At 54.8% G+C, this 17,164-nt stretch overlaps 1 protein-coding gene across 1 annotated transcript in view; it reads left to right on the top strand.

Annotated features, from left to right (window-relative positions):
- Nucleotides 1–427: 427 nt before the first annotated feature.
- SLC9A1 (solute carrier family 9 member A1) overlaps nucleotides 428–17,164 on the top strand; it is a 48,037-nt gene continuing 31,300 nt past the window's right edge. The window contains exon 1 of the mRNA XM_040619081.1: nucleotides 428–1,342. Within this exon, the coding sequence (XP_040475015.1) occupies nucleotides 988–1,342 (355 nt within the window). The 5' untranslated portion in view covers nucleotides 428–987. The remainder of the gene's footprint in view (nucleotides 1,343–17,164) is intronic.

The raw sequence follows: 17,164 nt of genomic DNA, 5'->3' as shown, positions 1-17,164 counted from the left end.
CCCCCCCCCCCCTTTTTTTTTTTTTGGTGACTTCTGACTCTTCTCTTCCTACCCGTACTTCCTTCCCTTGGCGACAGTGGTCGCTGCGGTGCGCGGGCGCTGACAGGTCCCTCTAGCCCGCTGCGCTGGCTGCTCGCTGGTGTCTATAAATACCAGCTCCGGGCTCAGCGAGGCATCAGTCGGCCGCCGCCGGGGCTGGGGCCGGGGCTGCAGCTGTCACTGGAGCTGGACGCGGCGGAGCTGAAGCTGGGCCGGGGCGGAGCGCCGCGCCGCGCCGGGGCCGCAAGGAGGGGTGTGTTGCTGCCGGCCCACCGCGAGCCGCCCCCAGCCCGCGCCCGGGGCGCCCTCCCGCCAGGCCGCCTGCCTCCGCCTTCCGCCTCCCTCCATTTCCCCGGAATTTCAGCCCGGCGCGCCTGCACCCCGGCCCTTCTCTGGGTGGGGAAGCTCCCGGCCGCTTTCCGGCTTCACTCCTTCCTCGCAGGCTGGGCTCCCAGCCCCCTCTCTTCTTTTCCTGGACTGGCTCCCACCCCCCGACCCCTCCTTTGGTCCCCTTCCTTTAGCTCAGGCTCCCTAACCCCTTCCCTTAGCTGAGTCCCAGCTCCTCAGTCACATTCCTCAACCAAGGGTCTCAGCCTTCCCTCTTCCTTTCCCTCGCCTGGGGTCCAACCTATCCTGTCCCTTCCTCTGTCCCTAGGGTCCAGTCTCCTTCTCCCACTCCCTTTCCCGGGTCTGGAGTTCCAGACCTTTTGGTCTCCTGTGGTCCTTTCTGGGTCCTTGTCCCTTTTCCCCAGTTTGGAGTTCTCCATTGCAAACCCAGCCTCCCTCCACCCCCAGAGATCAGCTTCCACACAAATACCTCTCTAAAACATGAACTTTTCCTAGGGACTGCCCCAGTCTGTCTTCCACCTGCTGACCCCTTGCTACCTATGCCCCAGGTCTTACTCTCACTTTGCTAACAGTCAAGGCCTGCTGAACCAAGGGATCAGCATGAGACTTCTGTGGTCTGGCATCTGTGGCCGCGCTCCCCCGAGAATCTTCCCTTCGTTGCTGGTGGTGGTAGCCTTGGCGGGGCTGCTACCTGTTCTCAGGAGCCATGGCCTCCAGCCCAGCCCTACTGCCAGCACCATCCGAGGCTCAGAGCCACCACGGGAACGCTCGATTGGGGATGTCACCACCGCCCCACCCGAGCTCGCCCCGGAAAGCCGCCCTGTTAACCATTCCGTCACTGAACACAGCATGAAGACTCGAAAGGCCTTTCCAGTCCTGGGCATCGACTACACACATGTGCGCACACCCTTTGAGATCTCACTCTGGATCCTGCTGGCCTGCCTCATGAAGATAGGTAAGTCCAGTTGGCTCGGACACTTCTGTGGCCACCAAACTGGCGAGCTTCTTGCCCGGTCCTTACCACTTGAGACTGCCCAGGAATAAAGGTCCGGACCACTACAGAAAAGTAGGCAGGCTCCGTCCTGCCATCTTGGTCTTTCTCAGACTTGGGCTCTGTGGTCTGAGTGCTCCCAAGATTGGAGCCAGCTTTGTGCAAGGGAGACAGCAGGATTAGGGCATGGGATGCTTCTTATAATAGGTACGTTCAGCAAGGGTTCCAGGCCTGCAGATCTCCTCTGGCTGGGCCAGACCCCGAGGGGAGCCAGGCACCCAGCTGTGCACGTACAAGACAGAGGAGTGTCTTCCAGCAAGTGGCCAGTTGGCACTGTCACCAGCAGCCAGGGCAATTACATGCTTCACAGGAGGGTGTTCCAGAATGGGGTATATATCTACTTGGCCTGTCTGAGGAGTTTAAGCATAGCAGGGGACCTGTGTGCTGGAGACCTAGAAGTGCGGTGGAGCCTGAGGGATCCCCATAGTATCACCTTCCTTTATTCCCAGAATGTTATCTGTCAGCTTTGCCTGCCCAGACTGGCCGGGAGCCCCTGAGTCAGTTTCCGGCCCAGGAATGCCGTCCTTTATACAGTTTATGGGACTGGAGCCCTGGAAATTTCTGAAGTCTGTTTTGGACGTGGAAGGGGGAGTGGAGGAAGTCGAAGCTTGGTCTGGCCCCCCACTCACGTCCACGTTGGCACCCGGCTGTGTCTCAAGGTGCTGTATGGGCTGACCAGTCACGTTGGCTGGCCGCTCAACCAAGTGGGACAGGGACAGGTGGATGGGCTCAGGATGTTCTGGTCTGAAGAGAGTCTGAAATGTTCTTTTTGGGAGAAGGAACCAGAAAAGTTGTTCCCTCCCCTCCCTGGTCTCCGTCCCTGCTAGGCCTGAATGCTCTGTTCTGCTGGGTGATTGATGGAGTTCACCGGAGCCTGCATGGCCCAGAAGTCCCTGGAAGTGTGTCCAGGGGGGCTTTGAAAGCTGCCTTTGCTTTTTTAGCCTCAGCTATCTGTGGAAGGCGTGAGGATCTGGGATTCTGCTGGTTTGGGTTTGGGGAGTTTGTGACTCTTGGTAGGAAAACTTGCAGCTTTTCCAAGGACATGCAGGAGCTCAGTGGTGATGCCTGGCTTCGTGAGGCAGGCTCTGGGACATGCTGCAGGAGGACACTCCGTTTTGACAGATGCAGTGGCTGGTGCAGAGCTTTGGTGCTGTGACAGTAGCAGGACCTGTGCATGGAGCTGGGCCACCAGCTTCATGTACTTATACCCTGATGGCAGCCAGCTTCCTGGTAAAAATCAAGGACTGGGCAAGGGGACCTATGTGTACTGATTCTGACACCTTGACCTTGAACAAGCCGGGCCTCTTTCTGCAGGTCTTGCCCAGCTGTGAAACTGGCAAGAATCTCTACATTTGACCGTATCAATTGAGTCATGAAAACTGTGTCTTAATTTTTTGTAAGAAACTAGTGACCGTGATGTGTCATGTGCCTGTATGAGGCCAGGAAGAGACCTCATAATCACTGTCTAGAAATTGCCCTTCTCTCTGCAACTCCCTCACCTTCCAACGACACCTGGCATTGTGTTAGAGCACTGGGGGCCGGTGCGCACACTACAAGTCTCAGTGCCTTCTGTTGGGACGACAGCATGACCACAGAGATCCTACTCTGGGCAGGAAGGAGTTTGTCCCTGAAGGCCTGATATCTGTTTCTGATGGGGTCAGGCTCGGCCTGCTTTGTCCCCACCAGAACCTGTGCCAGGGACCCTGAGCAGCTGGAGAACAGAGATGACGCCATGGCAAGGGCATCAGTCTAGAAGTTAGAAAACTTGGCTTCTCATCCCACCTCCCTCTCTGACCTTGGGCCAGTCATGCCTCCCCACCTGTCAGCTGATCTTTGGCCCCTTCTAGGGCTGACATTTCTGCCATTCCACTGACTCGGGTAACCCTGGCAAGTCACTCAGCCTTGGGCCTCAGTTTTCCTATTGTGAAATGAGGAGGCTGGACATGATCTCTGAGGACGTTTGCAGTTCCAAAAGTCTGTGTCTCTGACTTGGAAGGGCATTCGGAAAACAGAAGAGCCCCAGCATCTGGCTCTTCTGGGGGAGAGAATTATGACCAAAAGATCTCAAGGGTCCCTGTTCAGGTGGCAAAAGTGAGTGCCCATTTTTTCCTTTCCCTCTGCAGGGTAGAACTGAGGTTAGATGAAGGCGCCTCCACTCCGCCCCTGAGCCTTTCTGAGCCTCTGCTTCCTCAGACATTAATGGGGGAAATAATAATACCTACAGAGCTGTCGGTGTGACGCTGACCCGAGCTAGTGCGTATGAAGCTGCCTTTGTACCTACAGGAAGCACTCAATGAGTGACATCTGCCCCCGTTGGGATTTATTTTATTTTATTTATTAGAGAGAGAGAGCCCCCGAGCGGGGAGGGGGGGTTGCAGGGAGAGAAGCAAGCAGGATCCCTGCTGAGCACAGAGCCCGATGCAGGACTCGATCCTAGGACCCTGGGATCATGACCTGAGCCGAAGGCAGACACTTAACCAACTGAGCCACCCAGGCGTCCGCCCCTGTTGGGATTTGAACCACCAAAGGCAGATGCATCCCTACCTCAGCCTCCTACGTACAGTCTTCCTCTGAAGCTGGAGGATTACAAATCTCTCAACCCTAGGCTGCCACAGGGCGTCCTTCCTTAAGGTTTTGGGGTGTTGGGTGTGTCCTACTGATTTTGTTCTTCCTTTCACTTTAGCTGCCTCCAGGGCTGGTCCTGGCAGGGAGGGGACACAGCACCAACTGACTTAGGGGACAGGGGTGGGGTCTGAGGCCATGCTTCCTCTGCACTGTCAGATACTCAGGAACCTCAGAGTTCATTTTGGGGTCTTGCCTACTCTCTCAGCACTTCGGTGTGGGTAGGAGCCGAGTCAGAGCCCTCATTCTGTCACGTCTGGCAGCTGCTTCCCTTGCAAGGTACCCCTCTTTTAAGAATAGAAAGTGCTGTGTGCAGTTCGCCTTCCTGTCCTAATCAGTGAGCAGAGCCTCAGGTTGACCCCGCCAGAGATGGTTGGGGGAGGGTGGGGTTGGTTAGAGCTGAAGTTCTAGAGTAATGCTTCTGGGTTCTCTTCTGACTGGCTCCGTGGGTGACATGGGACCCTTCTCTGGGCCTTTTCGCTCTCTCTGACGGTCAGGGATTCTTGCCTTTTCCTTGCCCGGGAGGGGCTGGTGGTGGGAGGGGGGTTTAGACTGTTAGGAGACCTGTGAGCGTGACCCTAAGCCTTAGGTTCGGTCTGCTCCCCCGCCCCCTTGTGATTTGGGCCCTGCGTGAATTCCACTTTGTCCCCAGTTCACCCGACTCCCAGTCTAGTGCTTGTTCCAAGGGAGAGCCTCCCTGTAACCCGGCTCGCCACTGGCACCCCTGCGTTTGTTTGCCCATATCCCTGACCTGGAACTCCTGGCAGAGGCCCGAGAGCCCATAAAGCAGGTATTCATTTTGTCTCCTGACCAGAGACAAAAAAGCCTTCCTTTGTCTCTTCAAGTCATATAGCTTTTTTTTTTTTTTGGTTTTGGTCTTTGCAAGGCATATCCTGCCATTTCCTCCTTAAACAAGTCTGTGAGGGGGGAGGGGGTCACCGTTGCCCACTTCCCATGCATGGATATCGGCCCCAGCAACTGGTTTCCTGTAAAAATAAGACTAGAACTCACCTCTCCCACTTCTCAGAAGGAGAGAGGAACAGCCTTAGAGGTCATGTTGAAATTCTCTCAAGAAGCCCAGACGGCACCCTCTAAAGAGAAGGGGGTGGCCTTTTCCTCTCTGGGAAGATAGCTGACTGCAGGACAGTGGGAGCGGAGGGTCAGCTGGGGGCCGGGAGGAGGCCTTCAGGTAGGACACGTGTCTCCAGAAGCATCAGGGCCCTTGGAGGCCTTCGACTGGTCATGTCGCTGGACTTCATTCAGCTGAGCGCCCACGAGGCATGCCTTTGCTCTCATTCCCGCTCCTCCGCTCTGGGAAAGCAGAGTGGTCAGAAAGCCTGGGCTTCCGCCGCCGCCCTGCAGTACCAGGGACCACGGCCGGGCCTCGTTGCCCTGGACCTGACTTGCCTCCCTGGTAAGGTGAAGATGCCGCCTGTACCTTCTAAGACGGGCGTAGAGGACGCGCTTGGGAATGCCCAGCACGGTGCCCGGCGGGCTGCTGAGGCCGCTTCTAGGGCCCGTTCAGACTCCACCCCTTTGGGCGGGCTTCCCAGCCCACTCCAGCCCACGGCCAGGGCCAGTTGCTCTCGCTTCTCCCCCTGAACCCGTTTCCCTTATTGTTTATCCACAGCTTTGGCACGAGGCCTAGCCTGCCCTGTGACATGTCTTCTGTTGGGGGTGTTTGCGTTTTCATCAGAATTACCACTTATTGAGTATCTACAGAGTAGTGTCAGGCACTTTATAAAAGTGATCTCGTTTAATTCCTACTAAAATCGAATGAAATAAAGGCTGTCTCTGTTTTACAGATGAGGAAGCAGACCAGAGAGGTTATCTTCCGTGATGTTGAATTGCTGTTTCTTTTCTGTTTGTGTTTCGGCCTAGCCTGCTAGAGGAGTGCCCCTGTCTCTCCGGCTCCTTACAGTCCCATGGGCAGATGCACACGTGGCCTTCCTCGGAGTCGTGCCCAGCCTGCCGAGCTCGGACTCCCTCTAGGGATGGGCCAGATGTCAGTGGTGGGAGCCCTCTCTCTGTCCTGTGAAAGCTGTTGGGGTTCTGCGCCTGGCTTTGGGCCTATCCCCGGTCCCCATGAGTTGCACAGATACAACAGAATCCTGCAGCGAGGCTGGGCCTGTCCCCGAACCTCTGGTAGTAAGCCTGCCTGTCCTCTCTGTGGAGGTGCCCTTTCTGTGGTCTGACTAGAGCTTGCTTCTTCCCTGCTTGGGCAGGGGAGTGCCCATGGAAGGGGGGTTAGCCAGCAGGGGGTGGCTAACCCTGTGATTGCAGTCTTCTGCCGCTGGGCAGGGAGGGTGTGGGGCTGCTTTGGGTTACCCTCAGGGCCCAGCAGGATCCCCTGAGAGGCAGCTTCTGTGTTGGGGGCAGGTAGCACAGATTTCTTTAGCCCTAGAAGGCAGGCAGAATCTAGTAGCAGTTATCATCACTGCTGTAACTTGTTTCCAAAGCACTTGCATATATAGTATTTAATTCTGATCGTCTCAGTGGGTTAGCAGGTGGTATTGATGTGCCCATTATACATCTAAGGAACCTGAGGCCGCCTAAGAAGTAGGTGGCAAAGGACACATCTCTGGACTTCTAATGCAAGACCCCATCCTCTTTCCTGCCTGGCTGACATCCTGGGTCCTTATAAAGATCAAGGGAGACCAGAGATAAGGGACTTTGATGAGAGTAAGTGACTAGGCCCATCCACATTGGTAACTCGAGCAGTTGTCAGAAGGAGTCAGTTTCCCCAGTAGGAGGGGAGAGCTGAAGGAACAGGGCAGTCTGGCGTGGTCTGGAGCCCAGGCCAGATCAGCTCCTAGTTCTAACAAAGAGCGTGAGGGCTGAACTCAGCCTTGGGGCCTGTCATACTCAGACAGGTCAATGGCACAGCAAATCTTTGAAATAGAGGGCTTTTCCTTTTCCTTAAAGTGTTGTAGGCCCTCCTGGAGGAGAAAGGAGAGGCAGAGATGTGAATTACAACCAAAAACATGCTGAATGGGCAGGAATGAGGAAGTCAAGAAACCTGAGATCTAGTCTTAGTTCTTTGCTGAGCTGTGTGACCTTAGGCAAGGCACAACCTCTCTGAGCTCCTGTTAGGAAATATTTGTGATAGTTTTGTCAAGTATTTGTTAATTATATTAGCTGCTACTTATTAAGCTCCTATTTCAGAAGCCATGTCATGTACTTGCACAGCTAGAAAATATTGGGGTTTAAGCCCAGATCTTTCTGACTCCAGAGCCCATGTTCTTCATTATCCCCCCACTCCCTTTCAGTTCAGAAGTTTTATTTTTCCCATAATCATTATGAACAAGGAAGAGTTTTATGGTTTTAGTATGTCAAGTCTTGACTGCACTCTGTGGATCATTTCTGGGTTTAGGGAAAAAACCGTGACACTTCTCTAAGGTATTGGCATTCAGAAACACAGGAGAGGCAGGGAAGTGGAGTGGAGGGACCCCAGATTCCCTTTGGGAATGCCAGCCTGGGCGGAGCCGGCTGGCCTGCCTCCTTCTGTCGTCCCCTCACCTGCCCCCTCTCCTTCCGTGGTGAGGAGAGAAGGCTCACTCAGCAAACCCAGGACCTGGGTTATTCCTGAGTCATCCATCGCCTGTGTGGGCCTCATTTTGCAGCACTCACACCCCCTGCAAACGTCTGAGTCAGACATGTCTCCCCAAGGTTGTCTGCACACACCGCCCTGGGCCAAACCATCTCTTTAGATGCCGATAAACATCAACTGATACTTTTAGGCAGCCCGTGATTATATGTGGGTATTTTTAATCTTACGGGCTAATCTAATTTTAACTGAACTAAGTTTTGAGTTGGGCCTGGATCAGTGGGCTCTCCCCCTTCTTGGGATTATGCTGACTTCATTTTCTTCCCCTAAAAGCTCATCTAACACGCGGGGCCAGTTTTGGGGTCTATCAGGCCAGACCTGACCCCTGACTTCTAATACTGACTTGCTGAGAATTTGGAGTTCCCCAAATCACCCCTAGCAAGTTCTTTTCTGAAAAGATATGTCCTCAAGCAGCTTGGAGTGAGGTTCAGGATGAGAAGTCCTGTTCCTCCCGGGGCCCCCTTTCCAGTCCCTTAGGGGGACACTTATCCCTAAGCCCAGTCTAGCCCTTCCACAGTATTCAGCCTGTTGGAGACCAGGCCACTGAAGGCGGAGGGGTGACATCACAGCTGTGTGTCAGGCAGAGCCCACAAGCTCACCAAAATAATAAATAGCTAACACTTAACATAGCACTTTCCGTGTGTCAGGCAAAGCTCGCAAAGGCTATGTCTTTGTACTGGCCAGCCAGGACTGAGAACAGCTAATTAATTTGTCTCTTCAAGCTGGGATCCAAGAGGCAGGTCAGCCGAAATCAGCCACCAGGCCTTTAGCTTGTGGCCCATCAGGGAACCAGGAAGAGTGAAACCCTGAGCCCTGCTCGTTAGGCTCAGGAGAAGATGGTCTGTTTGTGCTGAGGGGGTGGGCAGACTCCCGGAAGGCAGAACATCAACCCCTGAGCACAGGGGTGAGGAGGGGAGGCTTCTCAGTGAAGGTGGAACTCGAGCCAGTCTTGAAGGATGGAGAGGAATGAGATAACCATGCAGGACCGAGAGAGTTATTCTTAGCACACAATCCCCACAAGAGTGTAAGCCCCTTGAGGACAGGGCCTTTGTTGGCTTTCTTCTCTGCCTGGCACAGAGTAAGGGCTCCTGCGTACCGGGGGATTGAAGGGGTGCAGGACTGACTTCCATGATTATAGACATGGGGTCCATGTGAAGCATGGGGCAGATTGGAAACCTAGTTTGACGGCCCAGAGAGGAAGAGAGCAAGGTTTGGAGAGGCTAGTCACCAGACTGAATGCCAGGCCGGGAGTTTAACTGAGCTCTGAAAGTCACACGCAGAGTGATTGGAGGTGTCAGCCTGTGTGTGAGCGGTGCTGCCAAGGCCACTTCCCTCCCTGGCCACCTCCCGGGGCTTGTCTCTAATGGAGGGTCCCTAGGGACATCCTCTGTGGGCTGGGTGGGGTCTCCCTGGGAAAGTCTGGGTCTGTTTGCTTTGCCCTCAATTTGTGTAAGTAAAAGCAAGATACCAGAGCGTCCTCAGGGAGCTGCCAAGAGGCCTAATTGAATTAAACTTTTCCCGGGAAGATTCTTCAAGCCATCAACTGCACCGTGACTGTGAATGAATGAGACCAGTGGCCATAAACCACGCAAGAAGGCAATCTCATTAATTTATGGTTGTGCCTAGACAGGTCGACTTATGGCTTCTCTTTGTTTTTATGTGTGTTGGGAGTGGGCTGGGGCCAGAATCTCCTTTCTGTAGCAGATTTATTTTTAAAATATGAATAAATAAAACATGTTTGTGGTCAAAACAAAACCAACAGAATAAAACTCACAGTACGGAAAGGTATTAAGGTAAAAAGTAAAAGTTCCCCTCCTCGCTTCTCTGATAACCCAACTGTCATACTCCCCGGAGTTAACTTTCTTGTGCTGCTTTTCATAAATTTCTATGAGTATATGAGTGTGGGAGTATGAGGATAGATTTAGTTTTCATAAAACCATTTGTGTAAAGGAAAAGAGTGCTAGGCTGGGGCCTAAGTCCTAGTCCTAGTCCTAGTCCCAGCTCTGCCTCTTTCTTGCTTGTTGACTGATGGTAAGTCATTTTGCCTCCCTGGGCCTTGATTTTCCTATCTGTCGATTTCAGTTGTTGAAAGTCCTCTCTGGGACTTTTCAGAGGAGCCCCTGCTCTGGTGAGACCCAGGGCAGACTGAGGCCCTTTGGGAGATGGGCCGCTGCTGTCATTAGCCCTGCCTTCGGAGTACAGAATTCCCAAGTACCGGATCATGGTCCTCTCCAACTCCAGCTCAGAGTTACGGGATTAAATGAACGGGTTTGCAGAGAGCCAGCTCTGTTGCTGGGGAAGTAAGACAACACACAAGGGAGGAAACACAGGTAGGAAAGTATGTGGCTCAGGCTGGGATGATGGGGGCATTGGATTGGAGCAGGAGAGATGAGGGAAGATTCCTGAAGGAGTAGTCCTGAGGAGTGGGCCAGGTGGAGAGGAGGAACATCGTTCAGTAAGGCGTGCTTTTTTTTTTTAAGATTTTATTTATTTGTCAGAAAGAGATGGAGAACACAAGCAGGGGGAGCAGCAGGCAGAGGGAGAAGCAGGCTCCTTGCTGAGCAAGGATCGCAATGTGAGACTCGATCCCAGGACCCTGGGATCATGACCTGAGCCGAAGGCAGACGCTTAACCAACCGAGCCACCCAGGCATCCTGGTAAGGCTTGCCTTTGAAAGGGAATCTGGCTTAGGTGGGAGAATGGACTGGATGACCTGCTTTTCTTCTAGGATCTAGGTTTCTAAGATACTTTTTTTTTTACTTTTTTTTTTTAAGTGAGTTCTCACCCAGTGTGGGGCTCGAACTCACAACAAGAGTCGCATGCTCCAGCAACTGAGCCAGCTAGGTGGCCCTAAGAGTCTTCCTGAGTCCATGATGGAGTTCAGGGGGCTTGTGGACCCCCCCCCCCCGAATAGTCTGCAGACGTTATATAATTGTGTTTTTATCAGAGAGAGCAGTACTAGCCACAGATTTTCCGAGGGATCTGTGGCCCCACAAAGTTAAACAGCTTTGGCACTTTGTGCTGTGAAAATTTGAAGAAAGGTAAAGGACTTTCCTCGGGCAAAGTGTAATAGTGCACCCTAGGGTGAGTGGGATATGCCTAGGGGACTGCAGAACTCATTCTAGGCAAGGGGAATGAACCCGGTCAGAATGGTAAGCTGTGTCCTGGGAAAAGAAGAAGGAAATTGACCCTGTAAAGTAGAGAAAAGCTTCTCTGGACTGGGGATCAAAGCAGATGCAGCAGACCCCTGCCCTGCCCTCCTGCACAGGCAGGGAAGGTGCTGGGCTCCTTCTGCCCCCAGGGTCTGCTAGGTTTCCATGGGGAGTCCAGTTCACACCCCAGAAGGTACCCCTTTTTCCTAAAGTGGCTAGGGCCCAAACACACCTCTGCGTGTCTGTTAGGGGAAGCAGCTACCTTCGAGGCAGCGGAAACAAGGGATTGCCTCTGAAGGGGACAGGCTTTGAGGGCGCAGTGCTAGGCAGCCCTGATTCGCTTCTGCTGTTTCCTGGACTGAGGATGCTTTATCTCTTGCTCTCACCCCGTTTCTGGGAGTGAGAGTAGAGAATATTTTTCTACCTGCAGAGTACTAGAGGTAGAAAGAACCTTAATGTAACTGAGGCCCCAGGGCCCAGAGGGAGATGGAGATGTTTTGATCCCATCCTCGGATTTTCCAGTCGAGGCCCAGAGAGGATGTGCCCAGAGCCACACATGAGTTTAATGGCAGAGGGAAGGCTCTCCCTGCTCTTCTTAACTAATAACCCAGGCATCTCTGGGCAGTAAGAGGGGCTGTGGTCTTTGATCTGGATATTGGTTTCCAAGCTTTGGTAACTGATGGGCCCTTTAAGCCTAAGAAGGGCAGCTTCCTCCTGGAGTATCTATCCCAGAGCTGTTCCTGGCCCGGAAGCCGTTTGGCCTTGGCCACCCAGCTGCTTGCAGGAGAACCAAGTGCAAGGCTTTGGACTCCGTCACGAGCCAGTGTTGAGCCTGGGTGCTGGGCTTTTTATAGCATCTTTGCCATCAAACCAGGCATCGAGATCTTATCTTTTGGATCCTGGGCCAGGGCCCACAGCAATCTGGATGCGGTAGCAGGTAGGCAGGATGCCTGCTTGAGGCGGGGCCAGCTCACCTCACTGAGCACAGCCGGAGACTCCTGTTTCATCTCAGTGGAGGAGGGGAGCAGGCAGTCCACCCCACCCTCCCCGGCCAGGCTGGCTGGCAGGCAGACCAAGCAAAGATGCATGAGAACCACTTCTTTTGAGGAACTCAGGGACTGGTCTGAAAAATGCCATATAGATGCAGCGCAGTTAGGCAGTAGAAAGTGGGGGTGATTTTAGGTGCGGATGGAATCCTCTGAGGGTTTAGAAGAGACAGAAAGACCTTACCACCTGGGAGGATAAGAGGAGGGCGTTTTGTAGAAGTGACAGTTGAACTAACCCTTGAAGAATAAGAAGGATTAAATGAGATGCTTGAGTGAAACAGGTCTCACTGGGCACAGCCAGAAGCTTCTTGGGGCAGGACCTTTGAATTAGAGGAGTGTCCCAGGGCAGCTTCCTTTGGAAACATGGTGGTTAGGAACACAGGCTTTACCACGCCACAGACTTGGGTTCAGATCTCAGCTCTACCACTCTGTGGCACCGTGACTTTGGGCAAGTCACTTCCCCTCTTTTTGAGTCTCAATTTGATCACCAGCACCATGGCGTAACACCTGGCAGTGATGCTGGAAGGACTTGGAGAGAGTACCCTCGTAAGATGGTTGTCACAGAATTCAGCACATTCCAGACACAAGATAGATGGTGGCACTCACGAATCCCTCTGGGATCAGGAGAAAGAGAAATACTGGCTTGTTTTCTCTAACTCCTGAATCTCCCAGCAACTGAATAATCACTCAGCAAGACTTACTGATGCCCTGCTGTGTGTCCAGTGCTGTGCTAAGCGCAGGGGTGACGTGACTGTGAATAAATCATATTTATCCTTTTAATGCGTATACTCCTGAGGTGGCTAGAGCGCTTTCCAGCATGCGTCAGGAAACCTTCTGGGGAGATGCTATTCTCCTTTTCATGAATGCGGAAACTGAGGTCCCACGAGGTTAGGTGACTTGCCTACGAGCGTAAAGCCCGACTGTGGCACAGTTGAAGCCAGACCCAGGGCTTCTCATTCTAAGTCCTTGCTGTTTCTCCTACATGACAGTCATCTCACCATCTAGCTGTAGGAGCAAGACTTATCACTTGAAACATTTAATGAGCAAAGCACAGTTTTGTATGACAACTTGATGCGTAGCCATAAAAGCACTAAATTTTGCAGAACAGATGATGGTTTTTTAAAATAGGCCCTGCTATGATGAGGTGCCAGGTGAACTGCGCCAGTATGGACAGAAGGTTCTGCCGCTTTGTAACTCCACCACCCTGGCTGAGCCTCAGTCTCTCCAGCGCAACAGGTAACGTGTGTAAAGCTCCAGGCACATCACAAGCACTCAGAAATGGGAGTTGCCCCTGTGCCCGTAGCATTAAAGGAAGAGGAAACGGGAATGATTGGAAGATGGTTTTAGGTGTGACGGCCAGAGGGCATTGCTGACTGTCACCAGGACTGGCCTGGGCATGCAGGTGAGGCCGTGAGCTGAAGCGTCTGAGTGTGGTCTCAGCTGGGAGGGGGAGACACACATTCGACAAACACCGATCCGTGCCTCATAACTGCTGTGCTGGAGATGGAAAGACGAATAATATAATCCAGCCTCGCGGGAGACTGACACATAAACAGGCGCTTGTGCCGTGCTGTGAAATGCCGCAGCAGGGCCCCGCAGGGCTGGGGTGCACAGGAGGAGATGGGGGCTAGATCAGAGTGGGCTTCCCAGCGCTTCGAGCTGAGTGAGCCTCGACGTTAAGCAGGAGTTTGCTCACCTGGAGGGCGGAGCTGGACAAAGGCACAGAGAAGTGAATAATGCAGAGCCATTGACCTTTGCTTGTGGAACCCTTGGGGCATTTTTCACCCCCTTAACCTCAGCCCCAGACACGTTCCCCCACCTGCCTGGCTGGACAGAGAAGCAGAGCCTCCCTGCGGGGTTTGGGCACCAGTGCTGGATGTGGCTGGATGTGGGCGGCAAGGAGGGAGCTACTGTTGTCGGGAACCTCCCGAGTGCCTGGCCTTGTGCTAAGGGCTCTGCGTGGTACGTTGTGGTCCGAGGGTCTCGGTCGCCCTGAAGGGTACAAGTCCTGAGTCCTGGTGTGTGCCTTTGGCTGGCTTTATAGCCACCTCGGGGAATACAAGTGCCCGACGATGGCTGTGTCGCTGCCTCAAAGCCTAGAAGGACTTCAGGGAGAGGAGCGATGGGGCTGGAATGAGAACGGGGCAGAGGCATTTGTGCAGGTGTCCTCACAAGACCTNGAGGGTTGTAGCACCAGCCAAGGCTCTGAGCAGTGGGTGTGAGGGGACAGCCAGCCGGAGGAGGGGGAGAAGAGGAGGCCTAGCCAGCCAGGGTTGGGAGGGAGGGGGGTCTGAGCTGGGGGTCAGTGAGAAATAAGATTGGGTAGGAGAGCTAGTTGGGGTTCACAGGCACGGAGAACTCCAGCCAGAGGGCTCCTCAGGCTGCTGGAAAGTGTGGCCCCGCAGATCTGAAGCTGGCCCTTCACTGTAGTTCGCTTCTGCTCTCCCTGTCCAAGCGGCGAGGTCTCTAACCGGGTGACTCCAGTGGCCTCCTGAACGGGCTCCTGGTTCACTCCCCTCTACCTGTAATCAGCTCTCCACGGAGCAGCCAGAGAGATTGTTCGGAAATACAAACCAGAACTCAGCATTCCCCTGCTTCAAACCTTTCAAGTGCTTCCTGATGAATTGAGTTTGAAATAAAATCCAGGAGAGGTGTGGCTACACCTCTCTCAACTTCCCTGCCTGCTGTCCCTCCCCTACTCGCTCACACCAGCCTGCCTGCGTTTCTCAGATGCACAGGGCTTGCCAGGCCCGTTCCCCCGCAGGGCCCCTGTGCTTGCTCTCTCCCCTGCCTGTAAGACCGCCGCAGGCTGGCTCCCCGTCCAGGCCCTCGATTGGAGGTCATCTGTTCAGAGAGGCGTCCCTGGCCACCAAGTCTGATGTGTAGCACCCCCCTCCTCCCACATCAGACACTTCTGGGTGCTGAGGACACAGCCAGGAGCAAGACAAGGAGGCTCCTGGAGTCAGGGGGCTCGCATGCCAGTGGGGGGTGTTGGGCAGTGGACACAACAGTGTCAGGCAGTGGTAAGTATCCTGAAGAAAATAAACATGAGAGAGATGTGCTCCTTTGGATGGTCAGCGAAGGCCTCTCTAAGGAGGTGGCTTTTGAGGTGAGCAAATGACAAAAAGGAGCTTGCCTTTCAAAGACCAGGGGCCCTGGGGAGGGCATGTTTGAGGAACCTGGATAGAGGGAGGGGGAGGGAAGGAGGTGAGGTGTGAGATCAGAAGGGAAGACAGGGGTCAGATTGGGTTGGGTTGGATTCTAGGCACTATGTGGTGCCATTGAAGGCTTTTGATCAGGGTGACGTGGTCTGACCTGGGGAGGGATGCGCAGAGCAGCCTGGGAGCCAGAGCCGGAGACTTGGCTCTGGCTTGGCGCTGGCCTCCGGGAGCTGAGCAAAGCAGGTCCCTGGCCCACGGCCACTCGGCCCAGGTCCGTGAGAGCAACAGGTGCAAAGCTTCCAAGCAGGCACCTGTGGCCAGGCCAGTAGTGGGACGGAAGCTCCAGCGGGGGGGAGCTGTTCTCAGAGAGGCGTGACGGGGAGCGGGAGAGGGCAGGAGGGGATGAGGGCACAGGAGGAAGGGAGGGGATGAGCGGACGCCAGGCTCTGCTCGACTCCTGCCTCCTCCTCCCCTGCCCCACCCTAGTGCCCGCAGGCGGGCGGTCACCAGACCCGTCCTGTGCACGCCTCGGTGCGGCCAAGTGCCACGGCTCTGACATGCCTGCTCCCTGCTGAATCCTGTGGTCCCACATGACCTGGGGGACTGCCAGGCCCGAAGAGACCAGGCCTCGAATCAGAGGACTTTATTGTTAGGAAGGATGCTAGGGACCGAGCGAGGGATCCAGGTGGTAAGATGGAGAAAGATGAGGGGGTGGGGGATCAAGAGGCTTAGACTTGCGGCTCTTGCAGCAGTGGGGGGCCTGGCGTGCAGACCGGGGGAGGGTCGTTGACAGTGCAGTGGAGAGCACCCGGCGGTAAGGCTGGCAAGTGCTTGCTGAGCAGTGAGAGAGCCTGGCCCAACCCCCTCAATCTCACAGAGGAGGAAGCAAAAGGCCAGAGAGGAAATGACTTGCCCACAGCCCAGGGCGGCAACAGAGCGGGGGTTAGTTCAGGTCTTCCAAGCCCCTAGTCCGGAGGCCTTCTGTAATGGTGTCCGTGGGTCTTCTTTCCCCTGCCATTCCCTCGGGACCCGCCCCTGTCCCCTCCGCAGGTGAGGCAGCTGCCCGTGGGCGCCCCGCTTCTCTGGCTGGCCTCTGAGCACCTACTGTGCGTGACCACAGCTGTGCGGGCGGGAGCTCCGCCCCCCTCCCCGCCGGTGGCGCTGACAGTTGTGTGAGGGAGATAGACATGTGAACAGCCACCGTACAGGCTGGAGTGACACGGGGAGGCGGCACAGTGCGGCGTGGGCCCTGGTGGCAGACGGGTCTCGGTTCTGGCGCTGCCACTTAAAACATAGCGGTGACGAGGCCTGAACCTAAATTAGGAAAGATCAGGAAGGCCTCTGACTCAACGTAGAGGAGTGTGGACATTTCTTGTAGTGACGGTAACTGGAGAGGTTCTGTGGTGAGACATGATCACAGCTGGCCGGCGTTGGGGACGAAGGTTCTCCTAGCAGGTGGAGAATGGCCTAGACGGAGTTTCTCGCAGTGTTCTTGGCTCTGGGGATTTTCCGCCTCCTCCCTCCATAGATAATTATCCTTCCTAAGAAACTGATCAGATGGGAAACTGCAGGAAATGGTTTGGGACAAGATTGTGTAGGAGTTGGGGGGGAGATGAAAAGGATGTAGCGGGAGGGGGCATCAGGCCCAGCAGCGGGAGGTGGCTCCCTTGGAAGGAGGAGAGAGGGAGCTGGGCAGGCTGGGAATTTAAAGCAGAGTGGGTGGCTCAGGAGGAGCCAAGCCAAGTTCCTCAAAGTTCCCCCACTCCCCTGGTGAGGAAGAGGGGTGAGATTGACTGGCAGGGCCAGCTTTTCTGAGGCAGTGTGCAGCAGTGTGGCCCAGCAAGCCCCAGCCCCGGGCCAGGTGTCAGAGCCAAGCCCAGGCCCAGCTCTGCTGCTCAGCTGTCCTTCCACATCCGAAATTCCATCCTGGGGGCCGGGGCCTATGATGGCAAGTGGGCGTGCACCGGGTTCCCCCTCCTGGCGCAGAGCACACCTCCTGTCCCAGCTCCCAGCAGGCCCAAAGCTTTAGTTGTGGGCCTGGCCTCTGCTCCCCGTGGGCCTTGCTGGTGAAACAGCTCTCAGCGCGCTGGGGCTTCCAGGGAACCAGGCTCCTGTCCACGTGAGTAGGTGACTGAACC

This window comes from Ursus maritimus, unplaced genomic scaffold, assembly GCF_017311325.1.
Source record: "Ursus maritimus isolate PB19 unplaced genomic scaffold, ASM1731132v1 scaffold_32, whole genome shotgun sequence".
Lineage (NCBI taxonomy): Eukaryota > Metazoa > Chordata > Mammalia > Carnivora > Ursidae > Ursus > Ursus maritimus.
Note: the sequence above shows the minus strand (reverse complement) of the source record. Positions and strands in the feature narration are given on the sequence as shown.